The sequence below is a fragment of the Dipodomys merriami genome, unplaced genomic scaffold, assembly GCF_024711535.1.
Source record: "Dipodomys merriami isolate MVZ:Mamm:240054 unplaced genomic scaffold, mDipMer1.0.p SCAF_7, whole genome shotgun sequence".
NCBI classification, from domain to species: domain Eukaryota; kingdom Metazoa; phylum Chordata; class Mammalia; order Rodentia; family Heteromyidae; genus Dipodomys; species Dipodomys merriami.
The window spans coordinates 45408237-45430998 of NW_027206290.1; the positions used below are offsets into that span (position 1 = coordinate 45408237).

Genomic DNA, 22762 nt, shown 5'->3' on the forward strand with positions numbered 1-22762 from the left:
TCTCTGAGCTCTGGAGAAATCCTTGGCCATTTGAGTTTAAATATGCCCTTTTTTGCTTAGAAGCATTTAGTTTTATCATCTGATACTTCTGTGTATTTTGGCTGTTATTTATGTGTCAGCTCAGTCTGTTACATTACATGGATATATTGACTTACCTTGAAAGGTATTTTCTACTTCATTTCCACTTCCATTTTTATTATTATTGATAAAAGTATGCAGTGGGACCTTGTATTAAGTGGAACAAAATTATTACTCTTATTGTCATATAATAGTATTGGGTGTGAACTCAGCCTTGTGCTTGCTAAGCAAGTACTATACTACTTGGTTACTCCGTGAGCACCTTTTTGCATTGCTTATTTGTAGGTGGTGTTCTGCTTTATGCCTGGGCCTTTCTACACTGTGTTCCTTCTGTATATGTTTCCCTTTGTTTCTGGGATGGCAGGTACATTACCACCATGCCTAGCAATTGGTTGAAATGGATCTTGCCAAACTTTGTCATGGCTGGTCTCAAACCATGTTTCCCCACTCTTTGCCATCAGAGTAGCTAGGATTATAGGTTGGAATCACCATATTTAGCAACATTTTCATTTTTAAAGAATAATGTTGAATGACTTTTTAAAATTCTTGTATATTCTTCAATTATTAAATATCCACTTTGTACCTGTTACTATTCTGAATGTTGCAAAGTAAGTTCTTGATATTCTGAAGCTTGTATTCTTAGGAATTTTGGGCAGTTCCTAGTTAATAATTAGTAAGGATACATAGTATGTCAAATGATGAGTTTTGGAGAAAGTAAAGAATGTGTTAAAAGCTAGAGGAGAGAGGATGTACAGTTTTAAATAGATGAAATTTTAATATTTAATTATGGGGGAAAGTTTAAAAAAGAATCTCCTAGGAATTAACTGAGGATGCAGATGTAAATCCTATTTTAATCACTAAAGAATAGCTCATGAATTATATTAGTATTTGATGTCCTCCTTTAGAATAAGGGTGAGTATAACTGTTACCTAGCCTCTTCTAGTTTAGTATTTCCCTTCTACCTTCAAATACTCAATAAGTGATGAAATAAAAACATTTAAATCTTCTAAACCTCAAAATGTCTTTAAATTCACCAACATACTGGTTCTTCTTGACTACAATTGTTTCATTTTCTAAACGTTGGATTCAAAAGGTGGGAAGACTTACAAATTCAGTTTAAATTTTGCATATAACTTATTTTGGGTTTTGTGATTTTTTTTAAAAAAATTTTATTTTATTTTTTGGTTGGTAGTGGGGCCTGAACTCTGGGCCTAGGCACTGCCCCTCAGCTCTTAAGTTCAAGGTTAGCTCTCTACCACTTGAGCCACAGCTTCACTTCCGGCCTTTTCTGCTTATGTGGTGCTGAGGAATTGAACCCAGGGCCTCATGCATGCAAAGCAAGCATTCTACCACTGAGCCACTTTCCTAGCCCCCCTTATTTTTGGTTTTTATCTCCCTTCTCTTAATAAGAATAAAATTAATCCATTAAAATCCCTATAATGAAGGTTGATTAGACTTAGGACACTGTTTTAGAGTGAAAAGAATTAGTGGTATCAATAATCAAGTTACCTATAGTTTAGCATTACATCTTCAGTTTGAGCCACTTTCCTAGCCCCCCTTATTTTTGGTTTTTATCTCCCTTCTCTTAATAAGAATAAAATTAATCCATTAAAATCCCTATAATGAAGGTTGATTAGACTTAGGACACTGTTTTAGAGTGAAAAGAATTAGTGGTATCAATAATCAAGTTACCTATAGTTTAGCATTACATCTTCAGTTTTAATTCTTTTCATGTTTTCTCTTTTATTTAAACATTTCTTCCTATGAGCCTGTTCTTAGCATTCAATCCAAAAATATTTTATTTTTTAGCATGTGAAAAAGCCAAACTTTTGAGATCTTGCCCTTGAACTTACTATGAACTATATGCATTATTGGAGGACTGGTGGTTTTCCTATATCTTATTGCAAATATTATTCAGTATTTCATGTTTTTTTCTTTCTTAGGTCTACCCAGGGTTAATGATAACAGCCGGCCTTATCCATTGGATTTTAAATACATTGAACATAACAGTCCACATAAGAGATGTATGTGTATTCCTTGCACCAACTTTTAGCGGCCTTACATCTATATCTACTTTCCTGCTAACAAGAGAACTTTGGAACCAAGGAGCAGGACTTTTAGCTGCTTGTTTTATTGCTATTGTACCAGGCTACATATCTCGATCGGTAGCCGGATCCTTTGATAATGAAGGCATTGCAATTTTTGCACTTCAGTTCACATATTACTTATGGGTAAGTAAGTAATACTCAATGTGTTGCTGTCATTAATTTCCATGACCTTTCTGCTGAAATTCTTTAAATTGTACACAATACTCTTCATAATATTGCTCTTCATAAAAAAATTAATACTAGATAACATTCCCTAGACACTGTTTTCTCTCTGAATATGAATATATATACACATCTATAATACGACTACTTTAATGTACATATGTAAGCTTTACTCTCTTCAGCACTCACATTGTTCCCACTTTACAGATAATAGTAATATCATAAATAATTCATGTCTAAAGAGAGGGGTTGAGACATGGCTCAGGTGGTAGAGTAACTGACTAGCAAGGATGAGGCCCTGAGTTTGAACCCCATTACTGTCAAAAAAGAGGAAGAAAGTGATTATACAGCTTCAACCTGTCAGTTGGGTATTCTGTAATTCTAGCTATTGGGAGGCTACTTGGGAAAAGTAAAATATGATAGCTCAAAAGTTAAAAATCTTATTTTAAAAGCTACCACTTACTTTGTATTAGCAAATGATTTAAATTTAGTTAATTTTTTCCTGCATAAAATATAATACTACTTATTATTGGGCTACCTCAAGCTTGTATTTATTTAGTTCTAGCTTGTACTTTATTTCAGTAGTGGAAATTGCTCCAAAATATCTATGGGTCAGTATTTTTTTATATTTTTTAGGTAGCTCCTTTTAATAGTTATCTAACCTCATTTAAAACCACTTAGATAGTGGATATTTTTGCTTTGGCCTAGAATTCTAGGATGGCTGTTACAATACGATCAATAGACCGTCTCTTGTTCTTGAGTTTAAAAAAGAAGAAAAGCACCCATGGAGATGAAGATGTTGGCAAATAATAGAATATTGACAGTGCTTTTGCACTGATCAAAATTGTCTAAATATTTTTCATTTGGGTATGCAGCTGAGAATAAAAATTTAAAAACTTAAAGATCTCTGACCTTGAGCCATGATCTCTGTTAAGTGTGTGTGCAGGTGTGTGTCTGTTACTGGAGCTTGAACGCTGGACCTCCACTTTCACCTACTTTTTTTACTCAAGGCTGGTACTCTGCCATTTGAACAATAGCTCCAACTCTGGCTTTTTGCTGTTTAATCGGAGATAAGAGTCTTAAGGATTTTTCTGCCAAGACTGGTTTCAAACCATGATCTTCAGATCTCAGCCTCTTAGTTGCTAGGATTATAGGCATGTGCCACCAGTACCCATTCCTTATTTAATGCCTTCTAATAAGCATGATTTTTAAATTATAAAAATAATACATTTAAGTATAGAGAGGTCTTTATAATGCCAATTAAAAGTTAATTGGTAGTTGAATAAATGCAATATGGTAAACTGTATATGGATTGTAAACAGTACAAACCATGGTATGTTTGTTTATACCTATTTATTGTGAAAATACAAAAATATAATATGTATCCTTTTATACCAGCTTCATAATAGTGCCTCTCCCCCCCCTCCACGCCCCCCTGTAGATGATTGATTCTATGGTGTCCATGTCAGTTCAAAAATGCTAGCCTGTATGGTACTAGGGTTTCAGCTGCCTTGTGGTTAGTAGGGAGGCACTCTACCACTTGAGCCACACCTTCTGCTCTAGCTTATTTTCTAGATAAGGTCTTCCTTTTTACTTAGGGTCAGTTTCAGAACATAATCATTCTACCTTAGCTCCCACAAAGCTAGGATTATACATGTTTTATACTATATTCAGCTTGTCTGGAGATAGGGTCACCAGTTTAGGCTTGCCTCAACACTTGATCCTGTGCCTTATATGTACTGGGATTATAGACATACACTATTGTATCTAGGCCTTTAGTTTTGATGGTAGCCATTTGGAATATGCAACCTTCAGTGTAGTTTTGATTTGTCTCATTGCTGGGCTAAAGGTGTTGTTTTGTTATGTTTTTCATATATGTTTTGGTATCTTGTATTTCTTTGGACAACTTTTTAGTTTACTTACCCATTTATTGGTTAGATTTGTTGCTTTGAATTCTTACATATTTTGGATACTAATCCTTAAAGGTGAAAACATTTTATAATTAATTTCTGAAGTATTTATGTATGTTCTATATGCATTTTCTACTAGTGTCATAGCATTCTTTTTTTTTTTTTTTTTTTTTTTCTTAAGCACTGTTGCTATATTAGAAGGTGTAATAAGCTGGGTACCAGTGACTCACACCTGTAGTCCTAGCTACTCAGGGGGCTGACATCTGAGGAGCACCATTTGAATTCAGCTTGGGCAGAAAAGTTCCTTGAGACTCTTATCTCCAGTTAACCACTCAAAAATGGGAAGTGGTGCTGTGGGTCAAGTGGTAGTGTGCTAGCCTTGAGCATAAGAGAGGCTCAGGGACAGTGCCTAGGCCTTGAATTCAAGCCCCACAAATGACAAAATAAAAAAGGTATTATGGACCAAGTGTATATTTTTGATTTTCATTTGTTGTCTACAAAAATGCTACTATTCATCTAGAGATACTAATATTGATCTTCAGGATCAAGTGATTTAAGAGTATAGTATGAAGCCAAACTGCCCATGATTTTGCTTACTCTTTGATTTCCAGCCCTATTATGGAGAGCTGTTTGAATTCCTACCCTGTGCCTGTTTCATTAATGCTAAAATGGGAGTAATCCAGTGAAAACAGGTGTTATTTTCTAATTTGCAAGTTTTCCTCACAAATAGGCATGGTTTGATAGCATTATGTTCCATTATTCATGAAAATATTAATGTAACTGTTTCCAGATGAACCTAACTCATTTAATTAGAAATGACCTACATCAGATGGGACACTAAAGTGTAGTTCACAAATACCAAAATTGCACAAGCATATTGAACTATTTTCTATGTAAAGAAAAGAAAGTTACTAAAATGGGAGTAATCACAGTAGCTAAGTAATATTGTAGGATGAGCACATGTTTGTTTGTGGAGTTTCCTTTTTCAAAGATTGATTCATATTTGTGTGGTTCTATTTTTAAGCTTTGTGTGTATGTGGGTGTGTGGTACTGGAGTTTGAACTCATGGCTTCATGTGTTTCTTAGGCAGATGCTCTTATCACTAAGCCTTGTCTCCATCTCTCAAGCTTTTTTACTGTTCCATTGATTTTGTTGTTGCTCTTTCACAGTATGATACTGTCTCTATTTCTGTAGTTTAGAAGTCTTAAAGTCCTGTGAGTTTCTTGTTTTTTTAATATTAGGTTGGCTATTCTGGATCTTTTGAATTACATTTTTTACACACAAAAAAAATTGCAGATTGTTGGTTCTTTCTATCATTAACACAGATATCCCTTCCATGTATTTTTTTCCCCTCTGTGGTACAGGGTTTAAATTCAAGGCCACTACTACTTTAACCCATTCCCCTAGCTCTTTTGCTTTATTTTTCAGATGAGTTTTCACATGTTTTTACCCCGGATGGCTTGAACTGTGATCTCCTTACTTAGGCCTCCTACATAGCTAGGATTATAGAAATGTGCCCTCATGCCCAGCTTTTTGTTGGGTTGGTGTCTCTGTAACATTTTGCTTAGACTGGCTTTAAACTGTAATCCTTCTAACCTTTCCCTTTTCAGTAGCTGGATTTTTCAGCATATATCCAGCCTCTTCTTCACTTATTTAGATCTGTGATTCCTTTCATAAAAGTTGAGGCTTTCTATTCTGTTAGAATTATTCCTTGTTTGTTTTTGAGTGACTATGCTAATTGTGTACGTGTTTGAAATGATACTGAGGTTTTTAATCTTAAATTCGAGTTCGCTGCTGATATGCAACATGAAATTAAGTTTGGTTCCTGTAGTGTTGTGTGTTCTGTAGTGTCTTGTGTTCATTTAATAGTTTCAGTAGTTACTTTGTGTTGGGGAGGGGCAGTTTCTAAATACATACTCATGCATCTTTAAGGTTTCTTTCTTACCCATCTGTGTGTCTGTTGCTTCCTTTCTTTTAGTGTATTCACTGACTCAAGTGCAGTGTTAATTGGAGTGAGGAAACAGGACTTTTTAGTTATGTCCTGATCTGAGGAAGCATGATTACGGATTTATTTCTGGATTCTGTTCCTTTCCGTTTATCTCAGTAATTATATTTTTCTCCTTTGCTTACTGTCTTGATTACTATAGTTTCATTATACTTGTTTTTTGTTAGTTTCTTTTGCCATCCCTGGAGCTTGAACTCAGCTGCATCATTGCTCCTACCTTTTGAACTCAAGGTTGTAACACTCTTACCACTGAACCGAAGCTCCACTTCTGGCTTTTTGGTGGCTAATTGGAGATAGTATTCTCATAATCTGGGCTGGTTTGGAACCACGATCCTCAGATCACAGCCTTTGAGTAGCTAGTATACAGGCTCATAATACATTTTTAAGTAAAGAAATTTATAGATTTTAAAAATGTTTGTACGTCCTTTGACTATAAATTTGCATCTTAATTTTTTGGCACAAATTATTTATAACAGGCTTCGATCATTCTTTTTAATTTCTGTATAATATATAGTAGTGTGTTTTACTCCCAATATTGCTATCTCTTATTCTTGTCTGTTCTCTCTTCTGGATTAGTGTAGGTAACATTTATCTAACTTTTGACTTCATTGATTTCTTTTTTCTTCTTTATTGTATTGACTCTTGCTTGTCACTGAGTGATTGAACTGAGTGATTATGAAAGATACAACCCAATCCTAACTATTTACAGTCTTGAATGTTCAGAGAAAGATTGCTAAACAGTAGTCTAGTTTATGATCTATCCTAGAGAGTGATCCAAGTGTTCTTATAAAGAATGTATATTTTGCTGTACAGAGGTTGAATATTATAAATTGATCTTTAGGTCAAGTTGGTTGGTTGATAATATTGAAGAAGTATATTCAGTATACAGGACTTATTTTTCTTTTGAGTTCTGAGATGAAGATGTTGAAATCTCTAACCATAAATATATTGTCTACTTCTGACTAGTTACTTTCTGCTGTACTTCACTATTTTTAGGATCTGTAATAGTATGCTAAACATTAAAATTTTTATTTTCCTACTATGTTGATCTTCTTATTTAGTGAAATAGTTCTCTTTCTCTGTAGCAACTTTGTTAAAATATTTTTCATGTGATAATTTGAAATTGTCATGCTTTGTTATGTGCCTTATTAATACTTTTCCATTCTTTAAATTAAAACCTTTTAACTCCGAATTAGGAGGTTTCATAGAATGTATATGGTTGGATCTTACATATCAGTTGCTCTTAAGTTTTGTTTTGTTTTGTTTTGTTTTTCTGGGTCCGGTCATGGGGCCTGAACTCTGGGCCTGGGCGCTGTCCCTCAGCTCTTCAGCTCAAGGCTAGTGCTCTACCACTTGAGCCACAGTGCCACTTCTGGCTTTTTTTCTTTTTGCTTATGTGGTGCTGAGGAATTGAACCCAGGGCCTCATGCATGCAAGACAAGCGCTCTACCACTGAGCCACCTTCCCAGCCCCAGCTCTTGTTTTTAGCTTGTTATTTATACTGGCTGATATAGAGAATTAAGTGTATATATCATCAACTTACTAATATAATTATAAAATGTACTTGCTTTGCTCCAAAGCAACTCCATTGTTTTTTTCCCCATCTGCTATTTATATATCAGTTCAATCCAGGTGATATTTTTATATTGGCATATTTGTATTTCTATAACTTATACTTAGTCCAGGAGTTTTGTTGTTGCTATGGTTTTTTGTGGTATTGGGATTGACACCACCCCACCCACCCCCCAAGGTCTCAAGCATCCTGGACAAGCATTCCTCCACTGAGCTATATTCCCAGCCCAACCTACTATAAAAACTGACAAGAGACAATATACTAGATGAGAATATCTTTCTTTTTATTATGTAATATTGGTAGTTACATAATATTGGTATTATATAATATTGGCTTTCATGGATCTCTAGAATCGTGTTTACCATGGATTTTATTATTGAAATTCCCTATCATATCATATTTATTTGCTTTTAATTTTCTGATGGTATCCTTATTAATTTATAGACTCTGATTGAAGTGTTTGTCTTCTAAATCTACAACCTGTGTTCATTCAGTTTCTACTGACTCTTTTCCATATGCTTTACTTTTAGTCCTCCAAATATGGGTTATGTTTGTCTGCCTGTCTTATACTTTTTGGTTGAAGTTAGGCATTTTAGTAACTGGATTATTTCATTTTTCTGAAATACTGGTTTGTTTTAATAATTTACCTGGACTCAAACTGTAGATAGAATCCCTGTGTTCTAGTGGGAGTGTTCCATTAATGCAATCTTTTTTTTTTTTTTTTTTTTTGTCGGTCGTGGGGCTTGAACTCTGGGCCTGGGCGCTATCCCTCAGATCTTCAGCTTAAGGCGAGCACTGTATCGCTTGAGCCACAGTGCTACTTCCAGTTTTCTAGTGGTTTATCGGAGATAAGAGTCTCATGGACTTTCCTGCCCGGGCTGGCTTTGAACCGTGATCCTCAGATCTCAGCCTCCTGAGTAGCTAGGATTACAGGCGTGAGCCACTGGTGCCCAGCTAGTGCAATCATTTTTATTTTATATTTTAACTTCTTATGGATCACCCCTGTGTCTGCATAGATTATATGTAAGACAGAAGTTTGAGCAGAGTTTTTATTCCAACACTTGAGCCATCAAGCCTCTGTTCTCTGTTAATCTATCAGTTTGTAGGGTGATAAACAGACATGCAGTCAGTTCTCAAGTTTCCTTTGTTTTTTTACTCTTAGATGGGTTTTCAAGTCTTCTCTGTATCTGAGCAGTTTCTCGGCAGAGATGGATAAAGACTTTATCTCAGTTTTTCTAAATGGGCATCTTATTTCCAGGATCATCTCACTAATTTGTGGCTAGTCTGCTGTTTGTACTATTTTCACAACTTTTGGCTAATGAATTGTGGATTTCTTTCATTTATGTGTGAGTTTATTGATTTTATGTTTTTTTTTCCTCGTTCTTACCATCCAATCATTGCCTGAAGTCCTCTGTAGCAAACAAAGCAGCTGATTTTTTTTTTTTAATCCAGTCTCAGACTGATTAGACTGTCATTTTTGCCTACCAAGCTGAAAGATCTCAACCCTCCTGATTTGGCATAAGCCTGAAGTGCCAGGCTCTCAAGTCGGTTGTTTACTTTTTTTCCTAACTTTTCTTTTTTAAAGTAGTATAAGTGGGGCTGGGAAGGTGGCTCAGTGGTAGAGCGCTTGCCTTGCATGCCTGAGGCCCTGGGTTTGATTCCTCAGCACCACATAAGCCAAAAAAAAAAAAAGCCGTAAGTGGCCCTGTGGCTCAAGTAGTAGAGTGCTAGCCTTGAGCTGAAGAGCTGAGGGACAGTGCCTAGGCCCAGAGTTCAGGCCCTACCACCGGACCCCCACCCCCCAAAAAAAATAAAGTAGCATAAGCTTTTATAACTGGACTCCTTATTATCTGTAATTGAAAACCAAATCTTGAGCATGGCTTATAAAATCCCAGCCTGTCTATTTATCATCATCATCCCAGTCTTTTAAAATAGTTTAGGTGCTATCCTCTGCTTTTGCATATGCTGCTTTTCTTCTTACTGATCTTTCTCCAACCACAGTAAACCTTTAGAACGTGCTCTTTCCAAACCTTGACTACCTCTCAAATAGATGTTGTTACTCTTTCTGTTTTCATATTAGTTCATACTATCCATTTACCATACACTATCTTAAATCAATTCTAAGCATAGATGTTCCTTCCACATTACATGATCTCTGAAATAAGGCTATATTTTAAGTGATAGTCATAGATTCTCTTGAAATGTGGTATACTGATTACTATCCTGTTTACTACCTCCTTGAGACTGTTAGCTTTTTATGGGCTCATTCCATCTGTGTGCTTAATTGGCCCATTGTGAATTGGATATCTTACATCTTTCTTACCTCTTTACAAGGTTCTGTACAAATTTTGTCACTTCAGTAAAGTTCCTTGTAATTTTAACCCAGCCAACTCTTCCTACTTTTGAGATTCAGAGTGTATAAGGACTTTTTGACACTCATTGCTTTGTTCATTTCTGTCTTCTCTCCTTATTTGAGGCAAAACTTAATAGTAATTTCTGAGTGTAGTATAGCACACACAACAAAAAATGATTTCCAGGAGTACTTAAAAGAAGGTAGTAGTAGTAGTGGTAGGAAATAAGAAAGTGAGAGAGGGGTAAATATAATCAAAGTTAAATACATGGGAAATTACAATGAAATTCCCCACACTGCTAGTATGAGCTAATAAAATGAGGAAAATGATTTTCTGGGCAGTATTATTCTTTAAAGCCCCAGTTTATTGACTTTAACCATTTAATGTGGAAAGTGTAAAAAAAGTAAGTTTTTCCTTTTAATTCTTTTGACTGGGAACTATGTAACAAGAGCTTGTTCTTAAAATGTCTCTACTATTGCTCAGTGGTAGAAATGCATGTATTAGGTTAATAAGTATATTTGACTAACCTCAGTTACATTGTCATGTGTGCATGTGTGTACCACTTGAGCTACACCTCCATTTTTGGCTTTTTGGTCATTAGTTGGAAATAATGGTCTTACAGATTGCCTGTCTGGACTGGCTTCAAACCTTTATCCTTCAGTCTTAGCCTCCTGAATTGCTTGTGCCTTTATAGGCATGAGCCACCAGTGCCTTGCGAAGTCTGTGGGGGTTTTTTTGGTAGCAGGAATCTATTGAACATTTAACTCTAAATCAATAAGAACTTCATAAACTGTTTTATTTGCTTGTTTTTTTTTTTAGGTAAAATCTGTGAAAACTGGATCTGTTTTTTGGACAATGTGCTGCTGCTTGTCATATTTCTATATGGTAAGATTTTATATTTGAAACTATGTGAGCTATAAGAGTTCTTAAGGCAGTTAGGACAATTCTTTTCATTCAGGATTAGTTTTCTATTTCTTACCTCTGGAAGTCTTTAAGACTTGCATTTTGTTTGACATGTTCTCCTTATCCCTACTCTTGAGGTGTCCAGTATGTACTTAGTTTTGGGGAGGAGAGATGTACTTGATCCCTTAAATGTCTTATTTATAGAAAGTGAAACAATATTTATTAAAATATATTTTCAAATGTGTAACTTTCTAAAGATTCCAACTTTCTAATGATTTAAGTTTAAATTTTATTGTTCCTAGATTTATTTTTCAATTGCATTGACATGTGAAATGTTTTCCAATTTAGATTACAAGTTACAAGGCAACAAGAAATTTTTCCTATCAAATAATTGAACTGTCAAATAATGTAACTGTTTAGATGAAATAAACACTTGTCTAACACTCAAATAATTTTAAATATTGTACTAAAAATTAGTTTTCTATATTAAACTAACAGTTGCTTAAAGGAAAAATAATCTTAAGTTTTTTTGTTTTTGTTGTTGTTGTTGTTGTTGTGATTTGCCAATTGATTGGCTTGAACTCAGGTCCTGGGCACTGTCCCTGAGCTTCTTTTGTGAGCTCAAGGCTAGCACTCCACCACTTGAGCCACAGCACCACTTCCAGCCTTTTCTGTTTAAGTGATACTGAGGAATTGAACCCAGGGCTTCATGCATACTAGGCAAGCACTGTACTACTAAGCAGCATTCCAGCCTCTAATCTTAAGTTTTTCACAGTCACTACCCACTCAATTTAGTAAATTGTGGCAAGAAATAAGAACACTTAGAAGTCATGGTGAAAGAATAAAGATGAACTCCCTGAGATGGATGTGACAACGTATATCTGTAATCCCAGATTTTCAGGATGTAAAGAATCATGGTCCAAGATCAGCCTGAACAAAAGTGGAAGACACTGTTAGAAAAATAAACTGAAAGAAAAGGATGTAATCCTCTGATTTAAACCTTATAATAGACCCTCTCCCTCTAAGAAATACTAACTGATGGTGACAGAAAATGTTAAAGAATGTTCTCTTGGCCTATTATATTCTCTTATCATTCCTTAAAGTAAGTGGGGGAAAATAAAGATGAATTTGTATGAGCCAAGAAAATAAAGGAAATTCTGTAGTGAAAGATCATACGTAAAATATGGCAGTACTTTCCAAACATCAAATACATGTTGAACTTGCTTTTATTTTTTGTACTTAACATATGGAAAACATAAATGAGGAAGTATTTTGATTTTATGTTCCATTTCCAAAATTCTAATGATTCTCTAAAGTCATTGTTTAATAATGGTCAGATTCTAATTTTAAAACTACTTTTTTAAAAATCAGGGTATAATATTACATTTTCTTCTACCTTTTTTACTCTACAACTTGTAAATTACACTGTATTAAAAGTAATTTTAGTGAATCTTTTATAAGATAGATTTTTCTAAAATAAATATATGTATCTAATTTATAGTTCTTCTGAAATGGAGAAAGCATAAAGTCCTTGTGTTATAAATCATTTTGAATATACATACATCGCAATATACTTAACATATACCCTCTTAAATTGACTATTGGTATCAATTTTTTCAAGCTTTTATTAGAGCATACTCTTAAGAACTTTAATTTTGACAAGAGTTTATTGCCAACTCCTGAAAATTTAATACTATTTTAGTTGAAAATGAATGTTCTTTTTTTTAGGATATTTATTAATTTAGGCCACAATATCTTGTTATTCTGGTTAAACAATATAGTCAAACATTAAAATGAGATCTGTAGAGAAAATTGTATCCAATTAGCACTTTTAGGAATCTCAAAATAGACTATCTGGATATGCCTTTCAGTTGAGGTTTGTTGATGAGTAGTAACATTATTCTTGTTCTCAGTGAACTTTCTTGCAGTGTGTGTGTGTGTGTATTGTGTGTGTGTGTGTGTGTGTATGATACATATATATCATTAGAAACAGATGAAGCAAAAAGCTTATATTTTTCTAAAAATTTTTCTCAGTGAACTTTCTTGCAATATGTGTGTGTATGATACATATATGTATATATCATTAGAAATAGATGAAGCAAAAAGCTTATAGTTTTAATTCTAAAAATTTGTAATCTGTACTTTACAAATCCCTGTTTGCATGGCAGTCTGAGTACTGCCAATTCACAAATGTATAATATTTTCAGCTTTCCTGTTAAATCTGATTTGATTCAGTCATTTCATTAGTGAATTTGGAAAGGTCTGTTCGATTTATCAGATTATGTTATTTTAATTATCAAAAATAAGGCATATGTTGAGTTATCCATAAGTTATAAAAATCCATATTTCAGCATCTCAGTTGTTAAGATTCCTAGTGTTTTATATTTGCTCAGAGTATGTTTAGAAGGCATAAAGATGTACCTGTTAGCCAGGTGTTGGTGGCTCACCCTTCTAATCCTGTCTGCTGAGGAGGCTGAAATCTGAGGTTCATAATTCATAGCCAGCCTAGGGAGAAAATTCCATGAGGCTGTTACCTCTCAATAACCAGCAAAATGCCAGAAAAGGAGATGTGATTCATGTTAGGGCACAAGCCTTGAATGAAAAGCCAAGCAGGAGCTTGAGGTCCTGGCTTCAGATCCAAGTACTGGCACAAAAAGAGAGAAGCCAAACACTGGTGGCTCACGCCTGTAATACTCAGGAGGCTGAGTTCAAAGCCAGCTGGGAGAGGGAGAGAGAGAGAGAGAGAGGAGAGAGAGAGAGAGAGAGAGAGAGAGAGAGAGAGAGAGAGAGAGAGAGAGAGAGAGAGAGAGAGAGAGAGAGAGAGGAAAGAAAAAAAGAAATATACTTGGTTTTTAAAGGGGAAAAATATAAATCATTTATCTTAGCATTTCTTTTCTCATAGGTTTCTGCCTGGGGTGGTTATGTGTTTATCATCAACCTTATTCCTCTGCATGTATTTGTGCTATTATTGATGCAGAGATACAGCAAAAGAGTCTACATAGGTAAGTGATCTGACTTTTCAAATTTGTGTAGTAAAACTTAAAATTCTTTGAACAGGTTTAGTCAGTATTACCTATGAAAATTTAAAACTAATTTTGCATCCACTTTGCTTTGTGTTTTGATAGGAAGATAATGTATTTTTACGTTAGTGCTTTGTTAGCAACTTTAAACTAGATTGTTTTTGTGTTAATAATTCCAGAAAAAATATTTTTGGCCTCTTTGTAATTTGGAATAGACATTTTATCAACATTTTATCAGACATTTTGTCATCATCGTGGACTCACTATAAGAGACTGATATCTTTAAAATAAATTATTCATTATTTACTAAATTTAATTTATTGGAGGCCCTTTTGTATGATATAACACTGAGTTTCTATTATCTCTAAAAAGTGTATGTTTTTATTATTGGCTTTTTAAAAAGCCTTATATTAAGATGCTTAGTGAAAGATGAAATCTTAGAGTATATTTTTCATGAGAACTTTATAGGTTGAGTGAATTAGAGAGCAACTGAAATTTGAAACCAATGTCTTGGGAAAATAATAACAATTTTATTATAGTAATGTAGTATAGTAAAACTAATAAAAATGGCCAAACAGTTTCTCAAAAATTAACCATAGAGTTGCACTGTTTATTTACTCAACAGAAAATATATGTCTTACAACACTTAGATATGAATAAAACTTGGTCATGAATGTTCATAGCAGCATTTATTATTAATAATAGTCCCAAAGTGAAGACAACCTAAATATCAATTAATGAATAAAAGTGATTTATACAAATATTATACTGAGGAAAAAGAGCCACATATAAAAGGCTACACAAGATTATACTGTCCAAAAATAAGCAAATTCATTGAGTCTAACAAAGTGGATTAGTGGTAACCAGGGGCTAGGGAAAGGGGAGAATGATGAATGGGAAGAATGATGTTAATGGATAATGGAGTTTCTTTTGGGGGTGAGAAAGTATTCAGGAATTGGATGGTCACAGAACTCTGAATATATCAAAAGTTACTTCTTGTTAGGATTTTAGAAGATGAATTTTTTATATCACAGCAGAAATCAAAATAAGAGATTAATAGTATATTAATGACGCTTCACTATAGTTTGTAACAATCCACCACTGAAATTATATGTACCACCTTTTATATACTACATTCTCTTCTAAATTTTTTATTCACAAAATTATATTTTATAAGTATATGTCAAAAGAATGGGGATTTTATTTTGATAATCATATAGATATAGTGTATTTTGAACAGTGTACTATACTGTTTTCCTCCTTTAACACCCTTTCCTCCTCCACTACATTTCCAAACAGTATTTGATGGGTTTCATTATGATATCTTCATACATACATACATGCATAAATATATATGTTTATATGTAAAATATTTTGCTCCCTTAATACTCTTTCCTCCTCTTGTCCATCCTGCTGATGCCCTCATGTCAGGTAGTTCCCTCTTTTATACTCAGATTTTCTTGTTGTTATTATCATTTTGGGTCTAAATTTAAGCAAAGACATAGGATATTTGTCCTTTTTAAACTTGGCTTATATTGTTCAATATTGCGATACCATTTTCATCTGTTTGCCTGCAAATGACATTTTCATTTCCTTAATTGCTGTATAATCGTCCACATTGTATACCACATATTCTTTATCCACTCATTGATTGTTGGGCACCTAGGCTGATTCCACAACTTGGCTATTTTGAGTAGTGTTGGTATAAACATAGGTATGTTTATTATATGTTCACTTATACTCCTTTAAATATATATCCAAGAGTGATGTGACTGAGTAAAAGATAGGTATTTTTTAGCTTTTATATTTTTTTCAGTCATAGGACTTAAACTCATATGGCCTGGGTGCTGTTCCTGAGCTCTTTTGCTCAAGACTAGCGCTCTATCACTTTGAGCCATATCACTACTTTCTGTTTTCTGGTAGTTGCTTGGAAATAAAGAGTCTCACAGACTTTCCTGCCAGCTTTGAACTGTGATCCTTAAATCTCAGCCTCCTGAGTAGCTAGGGTACAGGCAAGAGCCACCCGCACCCAGCATTTTTTTAACTTTTTAATCTTTTTGATTAACCTCCATGCTGATTTCCATAGTCACTGCACTAGTTTATGTTCCCACTAGCAGTATGTAGGGTTTTCCCCCTTGCCCATATCCTCACTGCCACTTGTTACTATTTTCTTAATGATTCCCATTCTGACTGGAGTAAGATGAACTCTCAGTGTAGTTTTAGTTCGCACTTAACTGTGTGGCTAAGGATTTTGAACATTTCATATATTTATTAGCCATGTGTTCTTTTTTGAGATCTGTCCATTTGCCCATTTATTAAGCAGGTTACTTTTTTCTTTTTGATGCTTAATTTTTTGAGCTCTTTGTATGTTCTTGATATTTAGCCATTTAATCACTGATGAAATTTTTTTTCTGGTTCTGCAAGTTGTTTCTTGCTTTTGGCAATTGTAATTGGAAATTTTAATTTGCAAAACTTTTTAATATAATCCCACTGTTAATCCTTGTTCTTATTTCCTATGCAGTTGGAGTCCTATCAGAAAGTAATTAACTATGGCTGTATTTTACAGTGATTTTCCGGTTGTAATTTCAGAGTTTCATATTTTACATTTAATTCTTTAACCTCTTTTGAATTGATTTTATACAGAGTTACAGAAAGGGGTCTAGTTTCAGTCTTTGGCATGTAGCTAATCAGTTTTTATTAATATGGCTATTGGATAACTCCAGCATTCCTTTTTTTGTTTAGGATTACTTTTGCTATTTGGAATATTTAACGTTTCCATACAAATTTTAGGACCTTTTTTTGTGCAAAGAGAAAATTGGTACTGCTACTCTATGCATTTTATAGATGAGGAGTTAGAAGAGGAAGCATGATAATTTGCTACAAATCATGTACCTCATAGTAGAGCCAAGGCCTGAGTCGGAGCCTTAAATAAACCACTATAAATACATGCTTGTATAATCACATAACTTTGATGTTGAAATATATCAGCCTATGATATTTGTTTATTCTGAAAACATTATATAATAGTAACTGAGGTCCAGAAAGAATGGTAAAGTACAACCTCAGATTTTTGTTTTGGAAAAGTATAAGGAAAAAGTTTTTTAAGTTAAATGGTTACAAAGGAATAAATATGAGGATTTTGTTGTTTAGTGTTAAATAATTGGGGTTTTTAGTAATTTAACAGGAATACAATCCGGAAAAGAAGATTGTGACACTTATAGATGTCAGAGGTGGTTATACAAATACATTGTTAAGGAGGGCAAGGAAAAGTATTTTCTACATTAAAGTTTAAAACACAAAGCAGCATTCAGTGCTCCTTAAATTTAGCACCAAGATGAGATCAGAACTGAATAAAAGGATGAGAACTGAAAAAAAACCACCTTACATTTGGTAACTCAGTTTTTCTAATCACTCTAGGAAAAAAAATGTACACTTTAGTTGGTCTTTGAGAATATTCTTCTTTGCATAGCAAAGAAAAACTAAAAAGCTTTAGGGATATGTATATATAAAGTTAGATTAGTAAATAATCTCAGAGAGTCCTAATTGTGTTAAAGTTCTCCACTGTTGTTTTTCTCTAATTGATAATTTTCTCTAAATGATTTAATAGAACTTAAAATAAATGGAGAGTGGAGCTATAGAGCAAGTATTCTTCTTCCTTTATCGAAATGTATCAGGATTTAATTTTTTGTCTTAATTTTAGCGATTCTTTAAAAAATACTGAGAGCATGATAATGTGTTGATATATAAAGTTGTCCTTTGAATTTAGCATATAACATCCTTTCTATAGTTTTCCCTCCCCTGGAGAAAAATAAAGGTGGATAAATGGAGAACTCAGCCCTACTAACTAAATTTGTGGTTGTGATCAAAGTACCAAACTAAATGAATTTGAGTGAATTATTTTCATTCAGTTTATTTTAAAATTACTTTCCCTATGAATGTAATTTTTGCAAATGTCCATAGGATCTGTTTTAATATAACTAGAGAAAACTTTGAGCCGGGCAAACGCCTGTAATCCTAGCTACTGAGGAGGCTGAGGTCTGAGGATCATGGTTCAAAGCCAGCCGGGGCAGGAAAGTCTGTGAGACTCTTATTTCCAATAAACCTCTCAAAAACCAGAAGTGGCGCTGTGGCTCAAGCGGTGGAGTACTGGCTTTGAGCTGAAGAGCGCAGGGACAGTGCCCAAGCCCAGAGTTCAAGCCCCACAACCGACCATAAATAAATAAATAAGAAAACTTTGATGTTTACATTGCTTTAAAAAATTTTTATTAATGTTTACATTTTAAGGAGGCCCATAGAACCTAATATGGGTATATGGTGGTGAGAGAGGAACAGCATAGGAGTTGGGACTAGGGAGGTAAAAAGAAGCTGAGTCCAGGTCCTTGAGTGTAGGTCAATAATACCAATGAAGGGAGGCAGAGAGAGGCAAGTCCCAAGTCTGGGACTTAGAGTCCCCCAGTCACAAAACAGGAACAACAACAAAAACCTACTAATTGGTAATTTTTCATTTATTTTAAAACAATCTTGAATACAGAAAAAAACCTATAGTTTCAACAAAGATAATTTCTAAAAAGCCATATATCAAAATACTTTGTGTATCTCAGGTGGCACACAGTGGTATGAGTGTTTAGTGGTTCTTTGAATTTTATCTTATAATAATGTTTGTCTTTATGGTCCTATGCTTTGTAAAAATTATTCTGAAGCTCACACTATTTTTTTTTGGGGGGGGGTCACTTATGTTGCTTGAACTCAGGCCCTGGACTCTGTCCCTGAGCCTTTTTGTGTTCAAGGCTAGTGTTTTACCACTTGAGCCAAAGCACCACTTCTGGGTTTTGAGTGGTTAACTGAGATAAGAGTCTCAGGGGACTTTTCTGGCTTCAAACTGTGATCCTCAAATCTCAGCCTCCTGAGCCACTGGCACTCAACTGAAGTGTATGTGTACTCTTTTCTCTTTTGTGTGTTCTATTCAGGATAGCCAAATTTTATACAAGTAATATTCCAGTATTGACAGTTTTTTAAGATACTGTAAAGAAGAAACTTTTAAGATTTTATATTTGTGACAGTTTCTACCAAGAAAGCATTCATATCCTATAGATCAAATCTATTATTTGCAAGTAATGAATATGTTTATGCTTCTATGCTACCTAGCTTGTGAATATATGTCCCATTTAATTTTTAATGTGTAACTTTTGTACCATTCTTTATCCTACATATTCACCACAATTCAAGGTAAACAAATGATCACATGTGTCAGTGTATTTATCAAAGTTTTAACATTCTTGCAAATGTTTGATTGTATTTGTCAATGCTAGAGCAAAATTGGATGGATTTTAAGTAGTTCCACATTGTGTTTCTTTTATTCTATGTGGTTGACAGAGATTGGATAGAAAAGAATATTTTGTTAGATATTTTCATTAAAATAATAAGAGAAAAGCAACACAAATGGCTAATACAATTTGATGGTTGGCAAAAAAAATTATACAAGAGTACTGTCAGCATAAATTGTTGTCTTGCCAGAGAGCAAGTACTTAAAATTTGGAGAACAGTAAGAGCTTCTTAGTACTTAAAATTTCAGTGGAATTTGAATCATAATTTCTAGAGTCTTGACAATTTGAGCCCTTTAAAGGCAACGATAACATTCTTTTCTCTGTTCAATCTTATCCTGCTATGCTTGGATTTAAAGTACTTTGAAAACATATTCAGGCTCTGTTTAGATTACTATTTATTCAAGATCAGAGATTTTCTTTGTCTAAACTATAATATAATATATGTTGCTTATGCATTTGTAATAAACTTTTTTTCTGACATATTGGACAATGTGTAGTAATGAAGGCCAGTAACTCTGTTTCCACAGGATGGCAGTATGGTAACATTTTCATGATGTAATAAATGATTTACAGCATTATCTGTGTGCTTTTTGTTAGCACTCACCACTTTGATGATAGAATGCTTTAATATTCTGGTTTAAAGAATATTTAAAAAGGTATGAGGGTTGTTTTGGAGTGCCGGGTCAGTATACATTGTATGCATTTATAAAAATGTATAATGAATGAACTTCCGTCTGTACAACTAAGGTATGCAAATAAAAATCTTTAAAAAAACTATTTGACAGGTGCTAAAAAAAGAAAAAGGTGGGAATAAATGGATGGGTAGAAAGTTGTAATAGATGGGGAAAGTAGTTTGATCCAGGTTCATAGGAAGAATAATTTGTAGAGACTGTTACTATAGTGTATACATTGCAGTACTCAGTGTTGTCTACTACTTCTCAGTGCTCATGACATGAAGAGATCCCTACCTCACTTAGGTGAATGACTGGCTTCCTACCATGATTTTCCTACCTCTGCCTTCCAAGTTGCTGGGATCACAGGTGTGGATCATCACACCTTATATCCCCTTTCTCTTATATATTTTATAAAGCCTCCCTCCTCTTCAATCAGTTTCAAAAGTATTTGCTTCATTATGTTTATTTTCGCCTCTGACTAACTTAAATAACTTTTAGAAGGTAGATAGCATTACAGTAGCATATTCTATTTTCAAAATGTGTTGACTATTAGATGTAAAGCTAATATTTGATTGAGTGGGTTTAAGATACAGTTTTTAAAAACACATTGTTAAAAAATGCCATGGGATAAAGTATAGGGAAAAGCATATGTTTTTATTTTGGAGGAAAGGTTGAGTTCATTTTTAAGAATTTGGTTATTTCACCATTTACTAAAGTGAATCCAATTATTCTATATTTTAAGGTGTTGATTTGTAAATAAGATTTTTAACTTGTGGTATTAAGAAGTATATCTGATTTTACAAAGTCAAGAAGAAAGGAGTCTTAAGAAGTTTATGGCCGGTTGCCGGTGGCTCATGCCTATAATCCTAGCTACTCAGGAGGCTGAGATCTGAGGATCGCAGTTCAAAGCCAGCCCGGGCAAGAACAAGAAAGTCCATGAAACTCTTATCTCCAACAAACCATGAGAAAACCGGAAATGGCACTGTAGCTCAAGTGGTAGAGTGCTAGTTTGAGCTGAAGGGCTAAGGGACAGCGCTCAGTCCCAGGGTTCAAGCCCCATGACTGACAAAAAAAGAAAAGAAGTTTGTGGTATTTAGCATTGTATATTGTCTGATAAGCAGCCATTAATGAAAATACCTATGTATTTGCAAGGCACTATGAGATAGAACACATATTCCCTTCCCCTATGTGAATATCTCAGAATCAGTGATTTAAAAAAAAATACTAAAGATTGGGATGACTTGGGTCTTATACTCTTGAATGAAAATACTTTTCTTTGGGTTGCTGCAAATATCACATTTTTTTCACTGGCCTTTGTGACTATGTATAAATGAGATTAATTGTGATATAGGAAATTTCAGAACTATAAAGCAAAAGTCCCAGTTGGCCCATTTTATAACCTGAAATAGTTTTGCTTCAACCTATCCCATCACTCTTACTAAACTTGGACTCTAGTGCATCTGGGGGACTTTGGAATATTGTTTTCTTTAAATAGTTGTACAAAGGAGTTGCCATTCAACAAAGCAGTTTATGAATAGTGCATCTTGATCAGTGTTACTCCTTTCAATATTCTCATTTCTCCCCTCCCAGCATAACCTTTCCCTCACTTGTAAAAAAAATTTTAGGGTATATATTTAATTTATTTTTTGCCACTTAACAGAACTGTTTGTTTATACAGTGCATCTTGATCTGTGTTATCCCTTCAACATTTTTTATCTCCCCCCCCCCCCCGCAATCCCCTTGCCCTTATTTTTCTTAATTTTGTGGTATTATACTATGAATTCTTGACTACATTCTCTCCCCTTCATTCATCTACTCCCTTCTATTTGCTCTACTCCCCTTGCAATTCCTCATTTCCTAGTACTTCCTTTGTTGGGTTTATATAGTCTTTTTTCTTTTATCTTCCATTCTGGGGATTGAACTTTTTGCATGATAGGCAAGCATTGTACCACTAAGGAGGTATCCCCTGTCCTGGATGCATTCTTTATTAATGAGAACGTCCCTGAGGTACTGAATGAGAGTGTTGTCAGACTTAGTCTTTTTGAACTTGCTTGGACATGAATTCAGCAATGTCTAAGAAGACACTGCATTTCTAGCCACCAGAAGAGCAATTGGTAAAATTTTTATATTGTTAAGTAGCATTAGAAGATAGAGAGTATGTGAATATGACTAAAAATACACAGACAAACACATAATTGTATCCTACCTTCTAGTGATTATTTTCTAGAGAATATAATTGAGAAACAAAGTAGCATATTTTACTTTTTATTAAAAAAAAAAACACAAAGCAATCCAGAGATGTAGATTTGTGGTTGCCATTGTCTGGAAAGAGGAAAATGGAGAGCAACTGGTTGTGGGCTTTTCTGCCAGGGTAAATGTTTGGGGACTGGAGTCAGTGAAATAACCCAGAATTATCAACCATAAAGTAGTTCTATTATGTTACCTTGTGTTTAGAGAAATTATTTTCTTCATTTCATTTCATTTAATATGTTTTCATTCCATTGCGCCATTACTACTAATCCAAATCATTACTAATTATTATTAATCCAAATACTGTGATATTATAACATCTGATTTTCTCTTTTTTTATTTGTATTTTATAAGGAAGACAAATCCAGGCTTCTAAGGTGACTGTCATGTTTGGGTGTAGTTGA

General features: G+C 34.2%; 1 protein-coding gene across 1 annotated transcript in view; it reads left to right on the forward strand.

Annotated features, from left to right (window-relative positions):
- The window catches only part of Stt3b (STT3 oligosaccharyltransferase complex catalytic subunit B), a 74892-nt gene that overhangs the window by 25818 nt on the left and 26312 nt on the right, over positions 1 to 22762 (forward strand). The window contains exons 3-5 of the mRNA XM_070006480.1: positions 2022 to 2309; positions 11007 to 11072; positions 13993 to 14092. Of these exons, the coding sequence (XP_069862581.1) occupies positions 2022 to 2309; positions 11007 to 11072; positions 13993 to 14092 (454 nt within the window). The remainder of the gene's footprint in view (positions 1 to 2021; positions 2310 to 11006; positions 11073 to 13992; positions 14093 to 22762) is intronic.